At 38.4% G+C, this 18,963-nt stretch overlaps 2 protein-coding genes across 3 annotated transcripts; both read right to left on the bottom strand.

The window, feature by feature from the left end:
* Nucleotides 1-85: 85 nt before the first annotated feature.
* LOC139953335 (tRNA (guanine(6)-N(2))-methyltransferase THUMP3-like) lies at nucleotides 86-10,536 on the bottom strand. 2 transcript variants are annotated; one of them, XM_071952851.1, is made up of 10 exons: nucleotides 10,321-10,536; nucleotides 8,685-8,762; nucleotides 7,806-8,356; nucleotides 6,676-6,745; nucleotides 5,823-5,935; nucleotides 5,209-5,296; nucleotides 4,243-4,256; nucleotides 3,441-3,564; nucleotides 2,569-2,694; nucleotides 86-2,526 (listed from the first exon to the last, which is right to left on the bottom strand). In XM_071952851.1, exons 1-10 carry the CDS (start codon nucleotides 10,477-10,479, stop codon nucleotides 2,467-2,469), a joined length of 1,383 nt encoding a protein of 460 aa, XP_071808952.1. In that variant the 5' UTR covers nucleotides 10,480-10,536; the 3' UTR covers nucleotides 86-2,466. The 2 variants fall into 2 exon arrangements, with proteins under 2 accessions (XP_071808952.1, XP_071808944.1); XM_071952843.1 differs by having other exon boundaries at nucleotides 86-2,694.
* Nucleotides 10,537-12,120: 1,584 nt separating this feature from the next.
* Nucleotides 12,121-18,863, bottom strand: LOC139950712 (uncharacterized). The gene is made up of 5 exons (XM_071949503.1): nucleotides 18,724-18,863; nucleotides 18,227-18,305; nucleotides 14,896-14,947; nucleotides 14,311-14,565; nucleotides 12,121-13,804 (listed from the first exon to the last, which is right to left on the bottom strand). Exons 1-5 carry the CDS (start codon nucleotides 18,768-18,770, stop codon nucleotides 13,740-13,742), a joined length of 498 nt encoding a protein of 165 aa, XP_071805604.1. The 5' UTR covers nucleotides 18,771-18,863; the 3' UTR covers nucleotides 12,121-13,739.
* Between the last annotated feature and the right edge of the window lie 100 nt (nucleotides 18,864-18,963).

Genomic DNA, 18,963 nt, shown 5'->3' with positions numbered 1-18,963 from the left:
CACTGAAATGTAATGCACAAAGGAGCTTTTTATATCAATTAGTTTTTGAAACTTTGTATTTATACTTGTACACAGATATAAATATTGTGTTTTTCATTTGACCACAATTATAGAATTTGATTGGCCTTACTCATTTAACAATAGTTTTTGTGATTCAATTGATCAATCCATTGCAGATACATGTAACCCTAGAGCTATCAGTGTTTACAGCTAATAATGGGATGAAGATATGCACAGCCTTTAGTTTTTGCATCACAGGCCACATCGCTCAAAAATGATATGAAGGGGTTTGCTGCGGTGTGTCTGGCAGCGGCTGTTGAATGCCTCACAGTTTCTTGTAAAACCCAAAATGGTGAGCACTACGGTCTCATATACTGTAACAAAAAAATCAAAATCTTTGATCAAGTGCCTTAAGAACACTGTTAATAGATATGTGCCCTTTATGAGATGCTGGTACTATTTATGATGTTGACGGTAAGCCTGGTTCATACTTCCTACGAATGCGCATGCAAAATTTGATGTCACAAACTGGCAACAAATAGTTTGCCTCAGTTGGCTTGTGCTGAACTCCTATGAAACATTTGTGTGATGTAAAAATCACACCAAGTATGAACCCAGCTTAACTGTACAAAACACCAGCATGACATGGAGTGTAAAAACGAATTGCAGATGACATGTACATGTACCAAAGCATGTGTCCAAGTAATGGCAAAAAAAACTTACGCAGTGTTATGAAACCTAAATGGACTGGTCATCAAATAGGCGTATGACCCAGGGGGACGGGCAACTGCCCTAAAAAATGTTGCCAAACAGTGAGGACGATTAAAGCACAGCAAGGAAAATATAAAGTGAACCGAGAAAGCAATTTTTTTTGTTTAACCCGTAGTAGAAATTGGTACTTGTGTTCTTTTACGTCTCATCCGCCCCATTTTGAGTAGAGACACATTTGCCACGATGTAGACAAATGTTCTTGATCTATACTTATTTATCAACAGTTTGTTCAAGGTGTGCGCTAAATCACCAAAAGTTGTATGGTTTTTCAAGTTGTAATAATATATTTTGTGAATTTTATTAATTGTCTTTCAAATATATTTTTGACGGAATAAACTGTCTCTGATGACATTAAAATTTGTACTGAAGGTTTTTTATTTCTGAAATACAACAAAGATTAAAGGAATTCTTAATGATGCTATATTTTATAACAAGAAACACATTTCTTATTGTTTTAAACATAAAATGATTTTTCAAGCACAATTAAGTTTTCCCCAAAAATAATATTTCCCATGATACAATGTTTCAAATTGCATAAAAAGGCATCAGTAGAGCCTACTGCATCATTACAGAGCCTAAAATTGCAACTTGAAATTAGATTAAATTGCTGGACTTGCCCCTTGTGATTTTTTAAAATCGTTTGCCTACTTTTTAAAAATCCATAATAAAGTTCCCTAAATATAGCTTATACCCTGGGTCAAGTTACATAAACAGTCATCAGGAGAGCATACTGCATCATTTCACAGCCTAAAATTGCAACTTCAGTATTGGCCCAAACTTGCCCCTTGTGATTTGTTTTAAAGGCAGTGGACACTATTGGTAATTGTCAAAGACTAGCCTTCACAGTTGGTGCATCTCAACATATGCGTAAAATAATAAACCTGTGAAAATGTGAGCTCAATCGGTCATCGAACTTGCGAGATAATAGTGAAAGAAAAAAACACCCTTGTCACATGAAGTTGTATGCGTTTAGATGGTTTATATCGAGACCTCAAGTTCTAAATCTGAGGTCTCGAAATCAAATTCGTGGAAAATTACTTCTTTCTCGAAAACTATGGCACTTCAGAGGGAGCAGTTTCTCATAATGTTTTATACCATCAACCTCTCCCCATTACTCGCCACCAAGAAAGGTTTCATGCTAATAACTATTTTGAGTAATTACCAATAGTGTCCACTGCCTTTAAACTGAATTTTCCAAATATTCATATGTCTTTACTGTATCATTTTAGAGCCTAAAATTGCAACTTCAAAAATTGACCCAAACTTGATACAATATTCTGCCATTGAAATTGTTTAATTTTGGCTTAACTTTATGTGATCTCTTTCTCTTGAATGAAGCTTTGGTGCCTTTTCGTACGGAATTGCATTTTTCATAGCTTTTGATATTTCAAGTATTTTCAGCAAAAGTAATTTCAATGTTTTCAAAAAGTATTTCCCAAAAAACATTTCCCAAAATATTGTCGTGGTCAAGTTATTCAAAAAGGCATCAGTGGCTTCCACGAATTCGTCCAAGCAAACCGGCCACCCCCATTTTATGGTCACTTTGACATGTTCCAGTTCAACTTCAGTTTTCATCCGCTTCAAAAGTCACAAACCAACAACCAGTCAGCCATAAGTCCTTGATCAAACTTGCTCATTGTGGTGCGCTCTATCTTCATCACCGTTAAACTCCTTGGGGAAAGTCTTGGGGAAAGTTCAGCTTGTTTGTGCTGTTGTGGCTTCCTGTGAATCTTCGGGCTTGCTAGTAGGGTCAGCCTCTTGTTTTGAAGCGTGTTCAGACTGACTAGAAAAGTCAGCCTCTTGTTTTGAAGCCTCCTCAGTCTTACCTCGTCTCTTCAACACGTAAACACACGCATACAATCCACCGATGTTAATGACTAGTTGGACCTTCTTCCTCCAGACTGAACTCACTTTGAGAAGAATCTGAAATTATTAAAAAGGTTTTGCAAATCAGAAGGAGAAAAAGACGGGTTCTCTGTTTAGGAAGGGGGGTCGTGGCTGACTGGATAAGAACACCGAACTCAAGCTCTGGCGCTTATGTTCAGCAGAGTGTGGGTTCGAGTCCTGGAATTTGTGTCCCAAAGCAACATACTTAATTACATGCTTCTCTCCACCCAGGGGTAAATGGGTACCCGTGAAGGCAGAGATGGTTCTTTTGATTGATTTTGCAGACGAGCTACATTTTCCGGATGTCCACGAGTGCGCATGTGATAACCTGTTTCTCTTCAAGCAAGCTTGGCGCGTGACATAGAACATACAAGACGCAGGTAGTGATATTAGCCGTGCAATATAGGTTTTTATCACCACTCTATTCAGCGAATCTGATTGGAGGATTAGCGCGTACTTGAAGATAAAATCGCAATATTTTGTTGACGATACATCGTGGGATATTAAAAGAAATATCGCCCAAGCTTATCATACAAAGGAATCTGAAAACAACAACAAGCTTTGAACTACGGAGGACAAAGTAGCCATGCCCTCTGTTGCACCGATCTTGACTTTGATGCCCCTTCATAAGATTACCATTGACTTTGAGATTGTCCAATGGAAGCGGCCTTATCTTCTCAAAGATCACATCCCTGTCATTTATTATAGGATTAAAGTAATCAATTGGTTCCACAAACCAAAGGTATTCTCTGCTTTTATTGAAAACACCCTGCAGGTCTTACCTTTGCCATACACTTCTTATCCTGAGTGAGAAGCACAGCTCTTCCACTCCCCTGACGACAGACTCGCCCCATCTCAAGTAAACTACGACGATACAACTCCCAGTTGTTCAATCGACTTCCCATCCTTCAAACACAAATCAAGTTCAATATTAGAACCTTTTTATTTGTTTGGTCTCAATCCAACCCTGGGCTTTGACTTCTTTGCCAAGGAAATACATGATTGCAGCGCCATTGGCAGCAATGTTAACTGTATGGCAGGTTGGCTAATAATCTGTATATGCTTAGCAAGATTTGTTTGTGCTTAGCAAGTTTGTGCTTAAAGCCATTATACACTTTCGGTACAGAAAAAAAATTAAAAGTTCACCGATTTACAAATAATTTACAGGGTTTACAGAAGGTAATGGTGAAAGACTTATCTTGAAATATTATGCCATGAAATGCTTTACCTTTTGAGAAAACATTAAACCAATATCAATTCTCGATAGCGAGAATTACGGATTTATTTTAAACACATGTCATGACACGGCGAAACGTGGGGAAACAAGGGTGGGTTTTCCCGTTATTTTCTCCCAACTCCGATGAGCGATTGAGCCTAAATTTTCACAGGTTTGTTATTTTATATGTAAGTTGTGGTACAAGAAGTGTGGGCCTTGGACAACACTGTTTACCGAAAGTGTCCAATGGCTTTAAAGAATTTATGAAATTGGGCCCAGATGAAAAGTTCTGTGTACACAGTGCTTCCCCTATCGATTCATGAGTACAGTAAAAAAGAACTCTTTAAGCATAAGGAGAAATGGCTTACCGTTTACCAAATGGCTGTTTGTTGGCCCATTACAGCAGAAATCAAATCGATTGGCAAAGAGGACATGAAATCAACAAGAGACAAGTCAATTAACTTAAGATGATATAAATTGAAAATGATTTGTAGTTATAAGGAGGTAATGCATATTTGTGTTTATTTTACTTGACTCTAAAGAAAATGGCAAACTAACTGAGCAAACAAATAGATACCCACACAAACTGAAAGCCCATCAAAACACTTTTTCTCTTGGTAAGATTATTCCAAGAGTAGACGAACCATTTGAAACCATTCAATTGATGTTTTGAACAGTCAAACAGTGGGAGGGTTGACTGTGAACTGTGTAAAGCTTTCATCTCATGAATGGATGGTATCGGATGGTCAAACAGTGGGAGGGTTGACTGTGTACAGTGTTATGCTTTCATCTCATGGATGGATGGTATTGGATGTGGATGGTCAAACAGTGGGAGGGTTGACTGTGTACTGTGTAATGCTTTCATCTCATGGATGGATGGTATTGGATGGTCAAACAGTGGGAGGACTGACTTTGTACTGTGTAATGCTTTCATCCCATGGATGGATGTATCGGATGGTCAAACAGTGGGAGGGTTGACTGTGTACTGTGTAATGCTTTCATCTCATGGATGGATGGTATCGGATGGTCAAACAGTGGGAGGTTTCACTGTGTACTGTGTAATGCTTTCATCCCATGTTAACGGCTGGCACAGCTTCTATCATTGTACACATCAATGGATGGAATTGAATGGTCAGACAGTAGGAGGGTTGACTTGTGTTTTGTGTATGCATTCACAACATGATATCACATCCCAGGCTGGAACAGATCCTATCATTCAACACAACAGTAGATTACATTGAATGGTCATAGAGTAGTAGGGATAAGTAAGTTAATGTTACGCAGTGTAAACTAACTTTGGGTCTATAGTATTAACAGCACTGTAGAATACCCACCATGTCCGATACAATGACGTCAAGTGAGTTGGTCCTCAGGGGTAGGTTGGTTACATCCCACTGTATGACATCCATGCGTAGACAGCCACTGAAAATACACAGATACAAACATCAATGGAAGACAAATTGAGAAGTAGACCAATACATTACAATATACAATACAAGATCATCTAACGCTCAGTCCCAGTAAAATCTACAGGAATTCTACAGGAATTCTGCTTGTAAACGTCAAGCATATTTCACAGGTTAGCAAGGAATGTTTGCTTACAAGTGCATGTGCTTACTCCCTGTGAACAGGCGTACTTTGCTTACACAGCTAGCGCAGTAAGTGGAGAATGGTGATCCAAAGCCCACAATACAGCGGTAAGCAGAGCCATGAAATTGGGCCCTGATTAACTTGACATCTCGCTACTAAAGTAAACAACGCTAATTAATTTAAATCAGTTGGAAACAATAGTAGGACAAGAAAACAAGACGCTTGGCAACAAAGAGAGTATGCAAGTCTTATAATGTGTTTTCCAACAAGTTCAGGAGCTTTGCAGTCCCATACATTGTTGTAAAGCGTGAAGGAAATAAAACTCTGTGCAGATGGTGTTTATACAAATTGTCCATACCTTCCTTGTGATTGTCTCTTTTCATTCATAGCTGCCAAGTTATCTCTGGAATGAACACAGGCGATGTCGTGGTTGTCACCTCCTAAGAAGTAGCTTCCCCAATTCAACGCTCCCTGGGATTTAATACAAGTTAATTTGATTCATCACACTGAAATGGTTTCAACGCCACAAATTCAAAATACTTGTGAGCGTTTATGACTGCATGTCAGATAAACGTGTTATGCGTTCATGTTCAAGTAACAACCCACAATGGGAATTATACTCTGTAAATTTTGAATAATTTGGGGTAGAACAAAGACTAGTGTACTTGAAGCCGATTTTGAACATGACCTTCAGATTAACAGAAAAGTGAGATTACAAGCACGATTTCCAGTACCCTTTATCCCTCTTTGTAAGGGTTAAATGAAGAAGCCTAGCACGGTAGGTGCATGGTACAGGGTGGATGCCAGTGCCCTCTACACAATCGAATGCTTTGGGTAAATATTTACATCAGCTGTTCCACTTACTGCAAAAAGTTGTGGGTGCTTCAAAAGTTGTTATGGGCGACCAACAAAATTCTAAAAAAAAAATGGCCTGATATACCCTTCATCTGATGTGAAGTGGTTAACAGTGGTCCACTAACTGAATGCCAGTTAGAACAATTCAGAACCACTCAAAGTTTTCTCCACATAGTCTTGCTGGCTAGCTCAGTGTTCAACAGCATCCCTAGGCTAGGCTTGATCAGCAGGTCTGTTCTTGTTATTTTCTTTTACCTAATGAAAGAGATAGATGTGTTGTCCCATCTGTATTTTACTTGTATTCAATGTGTGTTATACCTATTCCCATCTGGAAATAAACCAAACCAACTTCTTACCTCTAATGGTATAGAGCCACCACCACACATTGGATCACATATGACGTCCCCCGGTTGTGGCTCACCTAATCTGAATAAAAAAATTTAAAAACTTCAACTCTGTAAAAAGAAGTTAAGACAAAAAGTCTCTCATTTTCAGGGCAACATAAAAGTAGGCTTTACCACGAATATAAAAATGGTCGGACAGAAAGAAAGAAAGTTAAAGTGAAATGAATTTTCTCAACTAATCTCTCTGCCACAATGCCATGAAATAGCTGTAACCCTTCACAAGCTTAGAGTTCAATTGACTTCTTATTTAAAGTCACCTGGAAGTGGTATTTTGTCAAAATAAAGCTTTTGTCACTAAAATATTTGTTTTGATGTGTGGAATATGAATAAACAATTAACTAAGGTCTAAAAAAATTAGTTTCCATGTTATTTACAAATTTGAAAAAAAGCCCGACCCGAGAGGGCGCTGTTCGTGACGTCAATCAAGGCGCGATGAATCGCATGCAGTGCCAACACAACATAGTGACGCTTGGCGCAAGGTAAAAACATGTCGTCAAAGTTGAAACAATACCTGATTTTTTTCACGTTAGGCAAATGCTCCTTTAGGTTTGTTACGTCTTTCAGGTACCTTCTTCGACTTCCCCACTAGCTGGAAAAATTATTGGGATGGCTTCATGTTTTAGAAAAGAACTTTTCTCTTCATGTCAAAATGTGAAGTGTATTCCGGATTCTCGAAGCACGACGGCTCGAAGTGTTTGCTGCACAGCGCTGGAAAAGACGTCGGACCGGACAACTTGGCAAACTGACCAGCAGCAATACACCTGGTCGACTTTGCCGGAAAAATGCAAGAAAAAAACTTTTTCAAAACGTACAAACTCACGACTAGGACTTGAATGTACTTGCACGTACGTGTAGTCAATGTTCGATCGAGGCAAAGTCTTCCTCGATTGACGTCACAAAAAGGGGTAGGCGGAGTCACCCCCCACACAACTTTATTTATTTTTTTAAACATATAAATCGTTAAAAACAATTACTCAAAAAATTATTTTATTGTTCATGAACATATACTCTAATGTTTGAAAAAAATAAAAAATCTATTTCCAAGTGCCTTAAAAAAAACAATAATGCACGCATTATAATACCTCAGCATACAGTGGGCCAGTGTTGACCGAAGAGTTGTTGGACCAAAGTGGATAATATTTCTCTTATGCAAGCTTTCCTCCGTCAGATTAATGCCAATCGTTGCGTCATCGTTGTTCACATTCACCAGTACCTCCATGTCAAACTTCTTCATCTTGACAGGCCAGCCGTAGCGACGGATCAGATGCTCTCCCATCTTACTGGCTGCTTCCTGAGAGGAGAAGTTATGCCGATCGCCGACGCGGTGCCCAGTCACCCGGAATGTGGGTAGATAGGGTGGGTTCTCGGGTAGCGATGGGTGTGCTGGCTGCACATCCAGAGTCCCTTGGATGGGTACACTATCTAATGTGTCACTCTCGGAAGAACAATCACTAGGTTTATCATTTGAAGTCTCATCGATGCTGGATGTATTTTCGTTGGTTCTTGAGGACGAGAGAAAGCTCTCCAAGACAGTCGGGGTGAAGTCCAGTCCCTTGAAGAGCGTCCATACTTCCACTGACTGCTCCCAGTCTGAATGGGTCAGATGGCAACAAAGTTCATCAAGGGATTTATCCTAAATATAATAAATAATATTAGTTCTGAAAATCTACTCCGCGGACTAGTATCATAGAAAAGCCCAAAATCTGGCCAGCAAGTTGATTATACACAGGGTATTACCGCTAACCATACATTGATACCTCACCACGCAATACCTCAAATCCCATAATAGACTCGTTTCTCCTAATCATATACATTGTTGAGATCATCTGAGTTATTATAATTTTCCTATCTCCTGTGGGAGGTTCAGAACTGAATTTAAATTAACTAAATTAAATTCTTTAAGGCATTGTGGTTTGGGCATTCAATGATTCTGATACTTAACCAAGTCATGTAACAACTACCTTGCTTTGTTGTAGATCCAGCCCTTTAAGCCGTTTAACCACGACAAACAAATGATCAATACTTCGAAGTTCCAATGCCTGAAAAAAAAGGAATATTCACCAATTAAATACATCTTAAAGTTGAGCCAGGTTTTGACAACTTTTCTATCCAAAAACCTCCTTGTTAATGTTATACATGCAACCAAGGAATTTGTCACATTTGAATTTGTTTTTACATAGTGCAGTCTAGTACTACTACTAGTAGGCCTATTAGTAATCAAATAGGGTCGCACTAAATACCGACAACTCACGACAACTCACGACAACTCACGACAACAATTTTTAAATGCACTTAAACAGAACATTTGAACATAAGTCAACCGTTAAATATCTGCACAAGAGTCATATGCACCCAAATCAATTTCAAACTGTTGACAAAATTGTATTTTTAATTGTAAAAAAGGTGTTTTTTTACCCGATTTAGTAACGAACGGTAATATCCGCCATGTTGTCTTTCGACGCACTTGGACGATTCTATTATACCACAGGGGTGATACAATATGCAAGATGATTATTTACCTTTTTTTAAATGTATTTCATGTATTTTAACTTCGAATTTCAGAGTGGCGGCTTAGTAACTAACAAGTAAGAAAAAATCAGCAGCTAAAACCAAAACGAAAAAATAAAACTCGGCCCTCAGATATTACCTCGCCCCCTGCGGTGTAATAGAATCGTCCAAGTACGTCGAAAGACAACATGGCGAATATTTCCATTCGTTACTAAATTCGGGGTAAAAAAACATCTTTTTAGTTTTACAGTTAAAAAAAAAAAAATCAACAGTTTGAAAGTGATGATGCATATATGACTCTTGTGCACATATTTAACGGTTGAGTTTCGTTCAAATGTTCTGTTAATTAAAGTGCATTTAAAAATTGTTGTCGTGTGGGGTCGTGAGGGGTCGTGAGTTGTCGGTATTTAGTGCGACCGTAAAAAAATATCTGTTCAAAACGAAGTACAGTAGCCAGTAGAAACTTTTTTAATTCCAGGCATATGTCCCTGGCTTTTGTTTTGTACTGCATATGTTTGTACTTTGTATGTGTTTTTATGCCGAATAAATAATAATAATAATAATAATACAGTGCCCCACTAACAGCTCTTGCCAACCACAAGTAAATCCATTAAAATTATTGTTGGTATTACAAAACCCTTCGACCATGTAGACCCAGTAACTGCCATTTTTGAAATGTTGACAACTGCAGCAGCATGGCAGTGGTACCGCTTGACTTCCTGAAATAAATTCCTTGTAGACAAAAAGGAGTACAGCGTCCCAGTTGCTGGGTCTCAGGTCTACAACCGGAAAAGTTTCCGTATGGCGCCACCACTTTTTCATTCGATATGAAATAATATAGTATCTAATTTACCTCTTATGAGATATCCCTTTTTGTAAAAAAAGAGTGAAAAAGTGGTGGCGCATACGGAAAGTTATCCCTACAACCCTCACTCATAAGGTTGAGGTTTCTGTGGTTGTGTGCATTTTATCAATGCCTTTTATTACCGAATTGAATTCAATAATTAATATATAAAAAATATTTTTACAAAAACGTTAAACTGTCGGAAATGTACGTCTTTTGGCCTACAAGTATCACTTTATGTGTACCTTCTTCAACTGACTTCTGCAGAGTTGGAAATAAATCCTTCCCCTACCACAGCAGGCATTGGCTTCTGGGCCAAGTTTCTCTGTGCATTCATCTTGGGCTGTTCTTTCGAATCCAGTAGCAACTGTTGCTCCCAAATAAAAAGTGTTATTTTCCTCCATTCCAATGAATACTTGCTGAAGAATTTACCGCCGAGCCACACAAAACGTGTTGTTGCAATGTGCGCACACACGTGTGCAGATTGTTTACGACCTTTGACCCAAACAAAACGTCAACGCTCAAAAGAAGGTGGAGCCTATCGATTGAGCTGCCTTAAAGGAACACGTTGCCTTGGATCGGACGAGTTGGTCAAAACAAAAGCGTTTGTAACCGTTTTTTATAAAATGCATATGGTTGGAAAGATGTTTTAAAAGTAGAATACAATGATCCACACAAGTTTGCCTCAAAATTGCGTGGTTTTCCTTCTACTGTGCGACCTAACATGGTCGGCCATTTATGGGAGTCAAAATTTTGACCCCCATAAATGGCCGACGTGTTAGTCGACGAGGTAAAAGGAAAACCACGCAATTTCGGGGCATGTTTGTGTGGATCATTGTATTCTACTTTTACAACATCTTTCTACCCATATGCATTTTATAAAAAACGGTTACAAACGCTTTTTAAAGACCAACTCGACCGATCCAAGGCAACGTGTTCCTTTAATAGTCGCGTACACAGGCAGTAGCCTATAGGTATAGGGCCTATCATAATATTCTCATAAATTGGAGTATCGCAAAATAGGCGTAAAATAACAAACTTGTGAAAATTTGGGCTCAATCGAAAATCGACATTGTACGAAAGCCATGCCAATTGCAAGTATTTGCTTTTTTTGCAATTTGATGAATGTTCAATTCTTCTTTCGGGAAACACGACCTACATGTATTTGGTGCGCCGACAAGTCACTCCCAAACACTGGGTGGGATGATACTGTAGTAAGTTACACATTTTTATATGTTGATGGATGTGCACTGAGCAAAAACAACAAGCACTTCATGGTCATAGGTGCCTATACCACCAAATACCAAACATGGGATGTGAAACCGAGAGAAAATGGGTTTTTCAATGGGATTTGAACCCAAGACCCCTGATCTTGACACTCCGGGGTAGATGCTCTCTATAGCAACTGAGCTATATATAACAGTATGAGGCCCAGAGTTTTTCCTACTTGGTGGATCTGAGGGAGTCACATATCGCTGTGCCTCATCTGCCATGCCCGGTCTTGAGTTCAAATCCCCGTGATGACCAATTGTATGGGGTTTCTCATCCCGTGTTTTGTTTTTTGGGGAATGTTCTGCAATCTCGTTTTGGGGGAAATAAGCAAATTTATATATATATTTTGTAGGGCCCATTTTATTTGGCAAATCTTGTCTTTTGCATGTCTAATACACCCTCATATTGTACAATTTATTTGGGGGAATCAATGTTTAGCAAAATATTGTTTCAGAAACAAGATTAGTGCTAATAGATTTTTTTAAAACAAGACTCGCCAAATATGCACTACCAAAAAGTAGGGCCTATAAAAAATAGGCTAACAAACAAGTTTGCCTTGTCGATTATTTAAAACAAAATTGCCAATTACAGATGTACACTGTATACCGGCACTTCCAAAACTGAAGATTCGTCAAAAATAATATTCTTCATAATTATTTCGTACTTGCGCTTGCACTCATATGGGCTTCGTAAAGTAGCAAGAAAATAATGACAGAATTAAAGGAGACCTGATTGTTTCAAAAACAAAACACACGAACAAAAAACACTATGGATATTTGACCTTTTTCCTTTTATTGTTTATTCAAGTTATTCTTTCTTCGTAAACAAAAATGGCTTTGAAGGCTCATACAAACAAAAACACAATTGGTAAGAAGTTTCTCGAAAGTGATCACTTTTCTTCCAACATCCAGATACACAATCTGTCCACGCACTTGGTCAAAATCTTCTGTACACATACCATCGTACACCGTTTTCACGAAGTGGCGACTGTTCACCACAACCAACAGTCCGTATACGAAGTCGGCGAACTATATTTTACTTATTGTCCAAAGGCCCACACTTCGTGTATCACAACTTATATATAAAATAGCAAACATGTGAAAATTTAGGCTCATCGCTCATCGGAGTTTCGCCGTGTCATGACATGTGTTTACAATCCGAACTCTCGATGTCGAGAATTGATAACTATTTTTAATGTTTTCTCAAAAAGTAAAGCATTTCATGGAATAATATTTCAAGAGAAGACTTTTACCACAACCTTCTGTAAGCCCTGTAAGTTGTTTGTAAATCTGTGAACTTTTTTTTCTGTTCCGATAGTGTATAATGGCTTTAAATTGTAGGCCTACTACCATAAAAATAGAGCTGACTTTTTCACTTACATTGTATACGGAACGAACTTTCAATGAGTAACTGCAGACCGCGCAATCTGTAATTGGCCTACTGCAAACATTATCAAAATCGGTCTACCTTCTCTGCAAAAACTATATCAGTTGCGTGAAAAGTAACTTTACGCCAGCGCACAATATTTCACACTTAAAAAACATTTCAATTAAAGAATAATATTTGTCAAAACACGATGCAAACAATGAATGTAAATTAAAAAAATATGGGAAATTAACAGATTGTGTTTGAAACAAACTTAAAACGTGAAACACAACAAACGTGGAGAGTTCATATAAATTGCAATTATTGCTATCTTCTAGAGCAACAAGCACTGAAAATAAAGTAAATGTCTGCGTTTAAAGGTGTCGAATAGGCTGCCTATTTAAGCGCCAACCATTATTAACGAAGGCCTACGCACATAACGCTTGCTGAGTTTAGTAAAAAATATTAGCATAATGAGACCCGATAACCCATTATCGCATTTAGCCAGTAACGCTGTAAACAACATGTTTAATTGGTTCAATTTATGTTACAATGTTTCGAAAGAAGTGGTTTTGGTGACACATCAATCATTCGAGGCAGTTATACGAAAAAGTTGGATTGCATAAACCGTGCATGCAAGGTCCATCAAAAAGTCTGTCGTAGACTTTATGTTGGCCCCGATTTTTGTGATTGAGCCCTGCATGTGACGTCCTTATGCTACGTAAGACTACATAAAAATTTACCTCAACGAAAATGATGATACCCGATGTAGGCCTACCTTCACAACGACAATGAATACATTGTGTCCTGTAAGTAAACGAACCCAACTCATGCAGGCTTAACCCCAAACCCAGACTCGATGGTGTTCACAGAAACTCAATCGTGTTAACGATTGAAAGAAGTCATGCTTTCGGACAGCTTAATAAAACAAGTCCTCAATAAAAAATAATTGGCTTGATATTTCTCAAGTTGTGTTGTAACCTCAGACACTGCAAGTGATTTCAAAATTACTGCATCCATGAAAACATCACGTCCTGATGGAATTCCCAACTCCAAGGATTGTATTTTTAGCACCGATTCCATAACGACCATCTGAAAAACAAAACAAAAGAAAACTACATTCAATGAGCCGTTTTTAGATAAGGTTCAGTACAAAAGCTGATTCAAATGTTGGAAGTAATTTGCGTATCATAAGGTTTACGTCAACTTTCGCCAAGTTCTGTAGTGTATACGCTTCGCATTATTAATAGTCCAGTTGGCGCAAGACGTTGAGTAAGTCGGTTTGTACGGTCGAAGGGAAACATCTGTTGTCATGAAGACGTTGACGATCAGCGACGTGCAGCATCTACACGCCCAAAGTCTTCCACCGGTGTCCCAGGAATTCTGCCCAAAGTTCTCAAAAAGGGGGGAAGACAGTTCCAAAACCGAGTATAGTAAAACTCCTTAACCAAACAAAAACTAGCTCAGCACAATAAGCCGTTCCTCTGAAATATGCTGGAAAGCCATTTTCAGCTTTAAAGAGTATAAAGAGAACCACTACAACATCTTGCACCAAAACTACTTCAGGCTAGACCATTTTGTATAGACACCATGCTTACATTTAGTTGGCTTGGGTCTGTCAATCTGCCAATAGTTGAATCCTTCCCGCGCTTTCTCGTTGAATGTCGTCCGTAGCGATCTAGCACTGCTTGGTTTCGACCTAACCATGTCATAACTCCCTGGCATGGTTCCATTCAGACCGGTCACTAGCACCTGCGTGAAGGTTGGATCCCCGACTCGGTTTAGTGTTCCGTTTCTTGTGTATTCAAAGCTTGCGACGTGTTCGTTCTTCGGTGCTCGAGCAGCCATGAGACCTGTACAGAAAATAATTAAGGAACAGTTTTAACTGGAACACTAATTTTGTGAACAATAAACAATAATAGGCACAAAATGCATACGTTGCAAAAATTGTCATTTGTAAAATTTTCATTTTTTTTTTTTACAAAAAGTTGTTGGTGAGGATAACAAAAAACATTTAAAATTTAGACATTAAAAATATACATACATGTATAGTTTATTTGCGGCATTATTGTTTGTCCTTTTTGACAATTGTAGCTGTATTATTTTATAGAGGATGAAACGTTGATAAAAAAGTTTCTCAAACAAATAAGTTAAATCTTGTCATCATAATGACGTCAGCTTACCTCCATGACTGACTACTTTTCCAGATGGCATAGCAACCTGAAAAGTTGTACACTGAAAAAGAACAAAATTATACACGATTATGTATATTAAAAAGGGCAGTTTAGCAATAATTTTGGAATGTGATTTTGGAACTTGGCCGAGGAGAAAGTGTTAGCAGTTCGTTTTATCTGATGCTGGGTAGGTGTCCTCAGCAAACATTAAGACCCCAGCCCCCCCCCCCCCCTCCCAACAGATACGTTTATAGCCGGTTATACTGTCCCCTCTCTCTTGCATGCCATTTCCTTTTTCGAGAAAGTTCTCCTCGACTGAGTTCTCTGGGTTTTAACCGAAGCCGCTAGCCAGCATGATGCAGGCATCCCGACGGGGTGGCAATGCCTCCACATCAGTCCCATTTCATATTCATTTAATTCAATCTACTTATTACGGCTAAGAAGCAAAGACTCTCAGAAAACTAAATTAATCACGATACTAGCCAAGAACTCCATGTAGAGAAGATAAAGGAAATAGTTGAAGTGGAGGAAAACCGCGGATAATTATTCCCGGGAAAGCACACGCAATCAGTATGGAATGAAAACCCAATCCACATAATGCCACAACGAGATTCGAACCGGGTCCAAGAAGTAGAAAAGATATACCACTACGCTGACCCGACAACCTATTGGCTGGAAGTTTCACGCACCGCCCCCGCGAATCGTTTGCTTTTGTTTCTAAACAAACATGATCAGCTTGTACAAACATTCCAACAAGACCCAACAGAATGTCGCTGCAATGCTACAACTACCAGATAATACCTAGTCTACAGCTTGGAAATCGCAGGCTCATTGTGTAATACATCAAACATACCAGACCTCATCCCCTGGTTCTAAAGATTGTTATGCAACTTGTGTAAGCAGAACGGTAAGGGATGTAAACAAAACTACTTGCACTCGGTAAAGTACAAAACAATAAGTTTATCCTCAAATAGAGAGCAATGCATTTGCGTTTCTTATCAGTAGTCAGTACATTAAGTTAATAAATTAACTGTTTACTCATTAAAATGACTGCTTGAATTTAGAACAATGGATATTTTCCTGATGCAGGGTTAACAACGTGCTGTGCCTACAATTAAAAATTAGTGAGATATCCTGATTCTCACGTAATTGCTTTGTGGTAGCAAGGGCCCAATTTCACCGTAAGCTTGAATTAGTAGGCCTACTTTTTGTAACACAAAACACATTCAATTTTCACAGATTTAGATTAAAGTTACACAGTTTGAAGATAATGCTAGTAGAAAGCTTATCTTAAAATATTACTTGCAAAAGGGTTTGTAGTTTTTGAGAAATTAGTAAAACAATGCCACGCAAATAATATCGTATCCCATGTTTTGGTATAAAATACTAAAACTGGTAAATACGTTTTATTTGCTTAAATAATTGTCGTCTCACTGTGACACGAAAATAATTCTCGTGACATTGTTTTACTCATTTCTCAAAAATTACAGCACCTCATAAGCACGTATAATTAAAGGGAAGCTTTCTACCGTCATTATCTTCACAAACTGTGTAAGTTTTGTTTAAATATGTGGACATGGTGTTTAGCGTCCTACAAAAAGGACCCCAAAATATTAAGCCTTTCCGGTATATCAACTGCAAGTGCAACAAGAAAATAGATTGTCTGCAAAAAATAAAAATGAGAAGTAGGCGACAAAACAGCACAAGCATAGCTGTTACAAACATTGAACCGTGAAAATACACATTGCATTGACAGCATGGCTACATTGAGAAAAAAACAAGCCATCTGTGAAAATGGGCACAGGACAGTAGGCCTAGTCATTTAAACTGTCAATATTTCTGGTCCAAAGTCTCCATTGTTGTCGATAAGTTTTCTTGTGATAAACAAGTTAATGGGAACCCGTATTAATTTTACAAGTTCGACCTTGGACCATAGAAACCTCTCGTTTATTATTTTGTTTGGTTTGTTGAGATCATTTTCCGAGCAAACAAAATTTCCGAGGGAAATAAATACTTAGCTTCACAGTCAATCTGTCTCATACAAACATATTTGCTAAACGTCAATGATTATTAATTGTACTAATTGTGATCCAACAGTCATTACAATATCAGCGGTTAGCTTAGCCGAGTTCGAACCCAAAACCTCCAGATTGAAAGTCATGTAGCTACCACTTGACCACGGTGGTAATTTTTGCCACTTTTTAAATCAATGTTGAACCAAGACTAGGCTGGGCCCGTGGCATTTTCGCTAAGGCAACAATGCTATTGTCAAATGGTGTTTGAAGCTTTGCATGGTGTGGAGAATAAGGGCAACTATTTAACATAAATATTAATAGTAAACTTGCGGGTACAACCATGGGTAAAAACTCTTTTGAAGGAGTGATGGCTCTGAACAGAGCCGGTTTGGTCTCGACGTTTCGAACAGTATACTCTTCTCTTTTCAGAGCCACCACTCCTTCAAAAGAGTTTTTACCCAGGGTTGTACCCGCAAGTTTACTATTAATATTTATATTTATAGTTACCCTTAATGCTATTGTCATTTTGGGTGAAAACTATAATATTCAGACAAAACATTTGTTTTGCAAATTTTGTAGACTGTTAGTGAGTCTTCGGAATAATGTACGTCTTCAAAACTCATTTAGTCCTAATTTGCAGTCCACGTCTTCCGAAGTTCGTGGTGTAACTTAAAGACACTGGACACCTTTGGCAATTGTCAAAGACCAGTCTTCTCACTTGGTGTAGCTCAACATGCACAAAATAACGAACCTGTGAACATTTGAACCCAATTGGTCGTTGAAGTTGCGAGATATTAATGGCAGAAAAAACACGAAGTTTCGAAATCAAATTCGTGAAAAATTACTCCTTTCTCGGAAACTATGTCACTTCAGAGGGTGTCGTTTCTCACAATGTTTTATACCACCAACCTCTCCCGATTACTTGTTACCAAGATTTTATGTTAATATTTATTTTGATTAATTACCAATAGTGTCCACTGCCTTTAATTCTGACTTGTTATTGGTTCCTTATAATTTGAGATTGTCCACCCACGCTTCCATAATACTATTTAAGCTTGATCATTTTGCTCCAAATTTAATATGTGCTATACTTTTCTATGCATGTCTCTAATTCTGTTACGTGTTATTTTTGTGAGTTCATTTCGTTGTCGTTTGTTTTTGTAGCCTAACAATAACTCGAGATACGCCTCCACTCTTCTAAAATGTTTTTTAAAGCTTGACCACTTTGCTAAAAAATGTTTCTGCTTTTTGCATGCATGTCTCTTGTATTCTGTTTCGTATTCTGTGAATGTTAATTTTGCTAGCGTTTGTTTTTGTACACATACCTTTAGCTGCATCTTGGTCCAGTGGTCTGTGTATCCCTGAGGTAGTTTGACTGGGTCGTGACGGGACCAAAAAGTCATCCTAGAAAACAAAAATATCGCTTTTAAAGACACCGTCGATATATTTTCATGGTTGTTCATGTACAAACTCGCATCTGAAGAAAATCATAAACATATGGGGGCCTGTGATTTAAGAGTAGTAATATGAATATAATTTGTGAGGACGACAACTAGTGTCTTGCCTCCTTTATTCCGAACGTCAGAAGAGGCAAATTTTTAGTTTGGCTACCTTCGTTTTACCATGGAGGTATAAATAGAATGGTTTTACCACGTATCGCTTTTCTCTTCACATGGAGGTAGGATTCGATCCTACCTCACCCTCATGTACCTGCAGTCCTATACTATAAGATATGTCGTATGCAATCTTAGACGTTAAAACTTTAAGACGAACGAAACGATAGTAAATGTGAAGGTCCATCGGATTCCAACTCAGTACTTACGAAGACTTTCTTGCAGAATATGGTCGCAAGGCATCAACATTCGCCATCTTGAAAGAGTAGTTTGTTATTATTGTAAAGGGGACGCTCCAATCCTCTTATGTTGCGGTGTCTCTCTCTATTGTATACCCCGTACTTTGATCGCTGTCACCCGGCGGGCCTTGGTGACCGCTGACACGGGCTAGTGCGTTGCCATTCTACGGTGCACCTGCAACACTGGAGCGAGGGGTCTGTTGCCAACGT

This window comes from Asterias amurensis, chromosome 2 (assembly GCF_032118995.1).
Source record: "Asterias amurensis chromosome 2, ASM3211899v1".
Classification (NCBI taxonomy): domain Eukaryota; kingdom Metazoa; phylum Echinodermata; class Asteroidea; order Forcipulatida; family Asteriidae; genus Asterias; species Asterias amurensis.
Note: the sequence above shows the minus strand (reverse complement) of the source record. Positions and strands in the feature narration are given on the sequence as shown.

What these genes read in the sequence shown, in the direction of transcription:
- LOC139950712 (XM_071949503.1), bottom strand. Translation starts at nt 18,770, where the DNA reads ATGGCGAATGTTGATGCCTTGCGACCATATTCTGCAAGAAAGTCTTC. An exon ending in TATTCTGCAAGAAAGTCTTC is followed by an intron (nt 18,306 to 18,723) that starts GTAAGTACTGAG and finishes TTTGTTTTCTAG; the next exon opens with GATGACTTTTTGGTCCCGTC. An exon ending in GGACCAAGATGCAGCTAAAG is followed by an intron (nt 14,948 to 18,226) that starts GTATGTGTACAA and finishes GTTCTTTTTCAG; the next exon opens with TGTACAACTTTTCAGGTTGC.
- LOC139953335 (XM_071952843.1), bottom strand. Translation starts at nt 10,479, where the DNA reads ATGGAGGAAAATAACACTTTTTATTTGGGAGCAACAGTTGCTACTGGA. An exon ending in GTGGCTCTATACCATTAGAG is followed by an intron (nt 5,936 to 6,675) that starts GTAAGAAGTTGG and finishes ATTAAATCCCAG; the next exon opens with GGAGCGTTGAATTGGGGAAG. An exon ending in ATAAGAAGTGTATGGCAAAG is followed by an intron (nt 2,695 to 3,440) that starts GTAAGACCTGCA and finishes TAATAATTTCAG; the next exon opens with ATTCTTCTCAAAGTGAGTTC.